The sequence below is a fragment of the Morone saxatilis genome, unplaced genomic scaffold, assembly GCF_004916995.1.
Source record: "Morone saxatilis isolate NCDOM2014 unplaced genomic scaffold, NCSU_SB_2.0 Contig0, whole genome shotgun sequence".
Lineage (NCBI taxonomy): Eukaryota > Metazoa > Chordata > Actinopteri > Moronidae > Morone > Morone saxatilis.
The window spans coordinates 15,511,142-15,519,786 of record NW_023339650.1 but is presented as its reverse complement, the minus strand read 5'-3'; the positions used below and the strand labels follow the sequence as shown (position 1 = coordinate 15,519,786).

Below are 8,645 nucleotides of genomic sequence, written 5' to 3'. Positions count from 1 at the left end.
CACCGCCTACCTGAGCAGCGCGTGTGCATGGCGGAACGTCTTTTTATTTTGGCGTCCAAATTAACAGATTAGAGCAGTCACAGCGCCCGCTTGAGTTGCACATCTCACTAGAGAGTCGAGGTCTTGCCTATTTGTTCCGGGAACTGCATACGTTTCCCAGCAGAAACAGAGTGAAAATGGTCCGTTCATAGTCATATCGACATTATACCAGCAACATATACACCTTTCACTACAGTTTCAATGTCTATATCTGTGGACAGAATCCATTCATATGCTCACAGGGATTTTATTGTGTGGTATTTATCAAAGGCAAACTCAGCATAGAAAGATAGGGCAGCAGCTCTGCAGTGAACAATGCTCGTGTGCCAGATGCCGCTGTTCACCGCCGTAGCCCTCACATGCTGTTCAGGTAGGCACTGAGGGTAACACTTACCTATATCCCAATCTGGTCTTTTTCCTCAGAAATGATGGCACTGAGTTTGGTGGTTCCATTTACCAGAAGGTGAATGACCAGCTGGAGACAGCCGTCAACCTGGCCTGGACTGCCGGAAACAGCAACACCCGCTTTGGCATCGCTGCCAAGTATCAGATTGATTCTGATGCATCCTTCTCTGTGAGTAGTGTGTAACCTGAAGAAGTAGTAGTAGCAGTAGCAGTAGTGGTTGTAGTAGTAGTAGTAGTGGTGGTGGTGGTGGTGGTGGTATAGTAACATGTTGTATAATTAAAATGTTATTTTATGGATGCCTTCAAGGAATTCCAAGGAATTGTGCAGTGTAACGGACTTCTAGTTTTACAGAGACATTCTAGGTGTCTACGATATGAACTAAGATGCACCACGACTAGTCGTGATATTGCTCCATTTAAATCTAGGTTACAATCTTCGCTGCATGTCCTGCCCAGCTGACCAACTTGAAAGAATGTCCATGGGAATACATCATGTTCAGCTGGGCATGAGAGAAGCCTCATCCGTGCCAAAACGGCCAATGGGAGGAGTCTGCTAGTCTGCTACAGAAAGGCCCAAGCTAATTTAGTCCCGTCTATCACATTAGTCCTTAAATCCCACTTGCAGCTGAGCCAATTAGTGTGAATGGTTGTTTGTAAGTGTAGTTATATGTATTTTTGTAGTTATATGTATTTTTTAACAACTATTGGTAGCATGTTAATAACAAGGTCAACATACCATTCTTGAGTGAAAATGTCTCAGTGGTGGCACTTTCGAATCACAGTATCGGTTTCAGAATTCAGTATGAATCAGAGTTCAGATTTATATTTTTTATATTTAGTTTGAAACAGACAATAAATTACTATGTGTTGTTCTCGGTATGATTTTCCTCTGTGATACCTACACAGGCCAAGGTGAACAACTCCAGTCTTGTGGGCCTGGGCTACACTCAGACTCTGAAGCCAGGTGAGTCCAGTCTGTATATAACTTAGTTATGCTTACATAGACCACAATACCAACCATGTTTACAAATACTACAATATGTCAACATTTACTCAATAAATACAACATTATGATCCAGAAAAGGGCAATTTAATCAGGATTCCAAACTTAGAATTAAGTCCAAATCTGAGCAGTGGAATTAATGTGTGTTTGTGGATTGTTGTATCTTAAGTCAATTTTATATATGTACAGGGTACACCTTGATCTAATGACTCAGAGTTTCTGACAGACATTGAAACTACTTGAGAATACTACTACTACTAATATTCTTTATTGATGCCCAGTTGAAAATAGGACAGTTAGAAGAGTTGTAAAGGGTAAATTATAGCCAACAACTACAATTTCTCAAGGATAAACAACAGTAGATTAAAGAATGGAATAGTTCAGTAAGAAACCTGTAAAATCAAAATACTGTTTCAGACTGTTGTGGAGGATTAAGTAGAACATCTTTTTCACTTTACACACACTTGCCCTGGCTGTGAATGGTTTATCCTGATGTGTTTTGTTTCTGCAGGCATCAAGCTGACGCTCTCTGCTCTCCTTGACGGCAAGAACATCAACGCTGGTGGCCACAAGCTTGGTCTCGGCCTCGAATTCCAGGCATAGGAGGATGAGGCAGACGCCCTTCCAGTCCTCCCAGCGCACTCACACACACATTCCCCACCAAAAAAATAAATTCCAAATCCTTTATTGATTAGTTAGCCCTCCCCACATTTCCCCTAGACATGCTACAGCTGGGAGTAAGACAACATAAAGGTCAAATCGTTCTTGTGACGATCTACCACTTTTAAAAGGACCACTTTAAGGGAACAAATTTTGAAAATAAAGAGCCAAATTCAGAACAAAACTAGAACCATTTAATAGAAAGTTGTATCTTGAATTCCAAGGGAAAGGTAGCCTTGAGTATGTTCATGTTGGCCTCACTATTTGTCATTTCACTACATTCAATGCTTTAATTTGTGTGTCTCCCTGCTTTCCAATGCAGATAAAAGGGAAAACTAAACTAGATCAGCCCAAAATGCATAAAGGGCTCAACACTCAACGTACAGTTGAATAGTTGCACCACCAGATGGTGCTGTTGCATAGCACCATCAAGCACTCCTTGCTCAAAAGTTAGTGGTGAAACAACAGTTTTATTTTCACTTTTGCACCGGAAGAGCTCCAGTGTCTGTCTTGATATATTATACAATGGGAAAGGGTTAGTTGTCCCTGATGTAAGCAGCTGTCAGTAGCTCAAAGAGACACTACACCCCAATGTGTACATTCTGTGTTTTTGTCTCACTTGTTTATTGTGTCTGTGCATTTGGTGTGAAACATGTCTTTTGTTACATATAGCAGAAATAATATTATTTTATTGACAGTCTTGCATAGTTTAATCCACCTGTGAAGTCTTACAAAGGCAATGACTGGTCAATTCTTCCTGGTCGAGCAAACAAAAGGAAACCTATCATGCACACAGATGAACTTCTCTGGATTAAAGTTACAGTACTTCTTTGAAGGAGAATGAAAAGAATAAATACAGTGGACAGGAGATTGTAGTCTTCCACAACTGGTTATGGGAACTATGCTTAGTGTACTTGACAGTATTGTTATTCCCTGAATAAAATAAAGGAACATCTTGAACCAGTTTCTGATTGTATTTTGCTTTTTGCCACATGACCTGAATCTTGTGAGGAATTTCCACCCATGTTTATTTAAAATTCTTTAAATACCTGAACAAATACGCCATTTGTGACAGCTGACTGATTTAAAAAAAACACTGACTTTGAGTTTTACTGGGAAGTGGGTTATGTTAATTTTATTTTGTATTAATTGATGCTGTAAATCAGATCCCAATGTGACATCTTTAAATTACTTGCTTCGTCCAATTAACATAAACCTAAAGATTACTAATAAATTACTGAAATGATTAGCTGATTGGTTGTGAGAAAACTTAAACACCTTCAAACAAGTTTGAAAATCTGTGTAGCTGTTAAGAAGAAGAACCTTGGTGAAGAAGACTACAGCAAACTTCCCACAAATCCTAAAGAAAAGCCACTGATGGACATTTGTTCTCTGCATGTTTGGTATTGGTTGGTATAAATATTTCATGATTATGTAATCATTTTATAATTCTCTTAACTAGATCAAGAGTTAAACCATGCCTTGTCTAACCACTGTTCTGACGGGATTATAACAAAACAAGACAAAGTGATTGAATAGCTCTTGGAAGTTCTGGAGACCTGGAGACTTTATCTTCCTAACATGATTTTGAACTGACAACTAGTCAAGTTAAAACCTGAAAAGAGTTTCTGTCAACCATGGCAGAATACAATGGATTCTATATCTGTGATTGTTGTTGACAATGTTTTTTATGCAAGCTTTACCCCTTCCAAATCCATAAGTGTCTCTAACAGTCTGCTCATAAGAGGTCTAACATGGAGTTCTACTTTGTGGTACAACTTTGTGCATATAAGGAACCATATAACGCAATACTTCCTCTTTTTGTGTAATGAGTGCATGAGAGCTACTTCCCATTTCACATACAACAGTGGGGTTTGTGGCCCCCAAACAATGGCACCAAAACGCAATAAAATGATATTTATAGGCTTTTACCCAGTTCATAAACAATCTGGAGGGTCAGAAGCAGCTGACAAAAAATAGCTACAGACATCAGGAGTTCACTCTCTCTCTCTCTCTCTCTCTCTCACTCTCTCTCACTCTCTCCCTCTCTCACACTCTCCCTCTCTCTCCCCCCTCCCTCCCTCCTCTCCCCCTCTTTATTTTCTTGCATCTAAAACGCTGATAACAACCGTGGTGGTCTTTTTTTAATTGTGTGGGTTTTTTTTTTTTTAAGGTGGAGCAAGTAAGCGTCGACGTTGCCTCTCTCTCTCTCTCTCTCGTCGTTTCTTGTCTCGGTTGTGTTTAGCCCGGTAGGTTAACCCGTGTTAGGCCCGCTGCAATGGAGCAGAGTTGTGCTGAACGCCTGAGAGCCAGGTAACGTTAATGCTCACTTGACAGCTCGGGAGACGGCGCACATCCTCAAGTGGACCTCGCCTTTTAGCTGCTTTCAACGCATTGTCTTCCTTTTTTTTTTTTTTTAAATGTTTTGTATCTCTCTTAATCACGTGTGAGAAGAGCTGAAAGTTTGCTGCAAGGTGGTTTATGAATCCCCTTATATGTAGGATAGGATGTGGCAAAGGATGGAGTACAGTTAGTTCCCGTCTTGGTGGAGAGAGAGAGAGAGAGATTGCTTCACATAATTGGCAAATAAAGGGAGGACGTTGCAACATGTCTCCAGTGCAGAAAAAGCCTCCAAGAAGAAGAAAAACCAGCATATTATATACGTTAAATACCATATTATAGGTTATATGTTTGTTTTTTTATTAAAGCTCTATGAAATATTTCATTCTGGAGGTCCAGGTGCCCCTTGAAGATGTTTTATTTTAATGGACATTGCTCTGGTTTGGCTCTCCTTACTTGTATTCTCAGTTCTTGTATGGTGAACGCTTTATATTCAACATAATTATTAACTCTAGATGGGAGAAAAAAATATAGTTGTGGCCATATAATTGTATAATAGCACATGATAGCTTGACCCTTGTACCCACACTGATGCTTAAGTGGGTTTTGCCTATTCTTTACAGGGAAACTTTTTTTTTTTTCTCCAACAGCTGTGAGAAACAAGGAAAACAGCTGCTTGAACCGTGTCAATTGTCGTGACGCTCAACCTGTGTCCGTACCTGCCGTTGACAGTTTTCAGTCGTTCAGAAGAAGTGCCATTTAGAGGTTTGATACAATCCTATTAGCAGTACTACCTGGTTGAAGCAAGCCAGTGTAAATAATGGGGTTGTACAGACTGCCAGTTATATTTAGCTATGATGAAAAGCTGTTTTAAGTTCATCAAAAGTCGCCAGACCTGTCTGGAACAAGTTATTCTGTAAATGTAAAGGTGCTTTGCTTTGGGCATTGTTCCATTTATGTTTACTTCGCTTTTACTCCTGTTTACTTTTTTTCTTGTGCTCAACTCTGTCAAGGATATCCGATTGATCTGCATACAGGCAGGAAGGAGCCGGGAGGGGGTGATCACATGACCCAATCCAGGAATCCGCCTTGGGTCTTTTTTTACACTCATCACAGTAATATAATAAAAACCGCACTGCCCTCTGCAGCAGCAGGGAGCACGCTGTGCCCTGCTTGCTGCTAACATCTCCTATTGTGCGTCCCATCAGCCCCCTGCTTTGGATTGGATTCATTATGCAGCTCCATGAATGCGTGTTTGAAAAAAACAAAAAAAAAACTGCAACTGTTGATGCACAACTCGGCTCTGGACTGTTCCTTGCACCTTTGTTCCCCAGGACAGGCATCAATTATTGAGATGTCGATGAGGGCTAACTTTTTAAAGGCCTTCGTCCGGGGTTGGGCCACCTGGAAGTAGCTCGTGTTTGCGCCCTGCCCTCTTTTGAACACCAGACAATTGTGCGTGTGGTGAATGGTGGATTCCATCATTCTGTGGCTATTTTGCTGCTCCCTGCTGCACACTGAAACAGAGAGGAAGGAGAACTGGAGTTAGATTTTTCCAGGATCCTGGCAGAGTGCTGACACAGGTTCCCCCTTGTCACAGTGCGGCCGCCAGCAAATTACTGCACTCAGGATCAGAGAGGCAGTTATTCCTTCCATTTCCATCTGGTCTGTTTTAGTCTTTGATGCCTTCATCTCTTTATTTGATTGAACCAATCTGTCACTCCTAACCGTCCCACCAATGCTTTGTGTTCTGTCCTTTTCTGATTTAGTGATAATGAATCTGTTGTCCAGGTTTGAGAGGCTCTAGCTACCTTAAAGTAACATTACAAGGACTAGGCCCAAACACAAAGCCTAACCCCTGTTTATCTAAAGTGATCAATAGGCCACACTGGCTTTGCACCGGGCTTTATTGACGCATGCTCAGCTGGTGCACTGTTGTTTTTGTGACTATGATATCAGGCTGGAATGAGACCTTTACTTTGTCTCTGTTTTGCTGAGCTGGTTGAATCCCAGTGGCTCTTTAAAGGTCCCCTGTGTAACATTTAGGACGATCTATTATCAGAAATAGGATATATTCTTCATAGGTATGCTTTCATTTTATGTAGAGTGACCTAAAAATGGGAAACATTATGTTTTTGTTACCTTTTTAGAATGAACCTTTTCTATCTACCTTCCATGGAGGCCGCCGCGTTGATCTGCTGTTTTTCATGTGTTTCTAACCACCGTAGTTTCCTCCTCATGCTCGGAAGAGGACGGTGCAGCGAGAGGGTTGCAGCCTGTAACTACACCGCGAAATGCCACTAAATCCTCCACACACTGGTCCTTTCTAAGTATGCCCCTTTTCAGAGCGTGGAAACACACGCGTGAAGGAGAGCGTGAGGATATTAAGGAAGAGGGGTTTATTATAAACTCTAAGTCATGTGCTGCCAGCTGCGTTGATGCTGTGGCTCATAACTGAGGAAATTACAGTCAGTCATGGAGCGACGGGCTGCTCTCCGTCGTTGGAGAATCACTCTTTACTCAGTATTAGTTCTGTGGCCGGTGGGGTTGACTGGTGGGATTTTCCCTTGGAGCTGCAAAATGACACATGACTGTGTGAAGTGTGTGTTGTTCGAATGCTTGTTACATACACTTGATGTAATAATAACTTGCGAAGGTGCGAGTTGTTTGGTGACTTCTGATAGACCTTACATTCACCGAGACACAAAGACCCGCTGGTTTTTATTCTGCTGTGTAATTTTAAAAATATAATACTTCAGGTAATGTTCAAATAAAGATCTTCCACCTATGTATTTTCTGAACGCTTTACTTGTACAAGAGCTTACTCCTTTATCCTAGTCATAATAACTTTTCTTCTTTTTTTTTTTTTTCTAGGTCCTGTGAAAAGATGAATGTCGTCAAAGAGAACAAAGACTTGGCCTGTTTCTACACTACCAAACACTCCTGGAGGGGAAAGTAAGACCCACCACTCGTTTTTTTAACCCCACCGATTTCAGGGCTGGTGGCGTTGTCTCTTCCACATCTTCTTCGTTTTGGTTTATAAGGCAGCCGAACCTAAACTTTATAACCTTCATCGCCTTTTGAAGGCAGTTTGGGAAAATCCTAAAATCCTGACTCAGTGCTTCCATTGTGTTGACTTCCTTATCTTAGCCAGGGATAGGGGATATGCAGACCACTGTCAGCAGTCACTGATCAGCATTAGTGACGTGCATCTTGTAGAGCTGCACTGTCGTATGAAATGTAACCCAGAGAAACACATACTGGCAGTGAACACAGCACAGAACTAGTACTGAGAGTCATGTATTGTATGTACCTTCTTTCATGTGTACCATCTTCCCTGTAAGGATTATAAGGTTAGAAGATTTTTCGTGTGCTCGGTAATGCTTCACAAGATTGATTTTTAACAGATTTTCTTCCTCAATCTGCTTTTTTCCCCTAAATTTAATCAGAACAGTAAGGTGCACTCTCATGTATAGTATGCGTCAGGTGCAGCTGTGACCTTATTTTAACAAGATTTGAGATGTTGTACAGGACGTTAGAGGAGAATGAGGCCAACCTATGATCTAAACATACGTCTGAATGTCCATCTATTGATCAAATGTATTACACATCTATCGTATAGTGTATCTGTTTGGTTTTATTTTAAAGATCATATCAAGTTAGACACTTAAACCAATATAGGCCTACAACTAAATAGGACTTAATGCAGATGCTTGGTGGCTAAAGGATGGACAAGTTCCAGTTTGAGCTGTTAGCCAGTGGGATCACATTACCAATACCTGCTCTCTAAATGTCTTTGTCCCATTAAGGTCCGCCATTGACTTGGGTAACTTAAGCAGGGCTGCTGAGCATTAGACATCATCAGAGCTTCATCTCACTAATGCTTCCTGAAGTGTCCGTCAGAGACGAGTGTTGATGCATGCGTGGTGGACAGTGGAGGCCGATTCAGAACCGCACAGTGACGCAGTTGAAACCCGCGCTGTTGGTTGATCTAAATGGGCTGACACAAGCCGACCTTGGTCCGTGACCCTCTTCCTGACCTGGCTCGCATGTGGATCAGGGATGGAAACTTAATTTATTGATATTAACATTTCAAGGTCCTCTACAAGGAGGGAGAGAAAGAGACAGAAATATGAGAGCGCACAGGACAATATGAGGAAGGGGGCAACCATGAGTGACCGTGTGATCCAAGAGAAAT

At 41.4% G+C, this 8,645-nt stretch overlaps 2 protein-coding genes across 5 annotated transcripts in view; both read left to right on the top strand.

Annotated features, from left to right (window-relative positions):
- Positions 1–8,645, top strand: part of LOC118329350 (dnaJ homolog subfamily C member 13) — a 35,316-nt gene that overhangs the window by 607 nt on the left and 26,064 nt on the right. For all 4 annotated transcript variants that reach the window (XM_035663694.1, XM_035663608.1, XM_035663527.1 and 1 more), the window contains exon 2: positions 7,322–7,402. In XM_035663694.1, coding sequence (XP_035519587.1) covers positions 7,335–7,402 — 68 coding nt within the window. In that variant the 5' untranslated portion in view covers positions 7,322–7,334. The remainder of the gene's footprint in view (positions 1–7,321; positions 7,403–8,645) is intronic.
- LOC118329614 (voltage-dependent anion-selective channel protein 1) lies at positions 463–3,073 on the top strand (the record flags this gene model as incomplete). The annotated part of the gene is given in 3 exon segments (XM_035663880.1): positions 463–613; positions 1,351–1,408; positions 1,959–3,073. Coding segments are annotated over 3 exon segments (301 nt in total), but the record flags the coding sequence as incomplete, so codon positions are not given.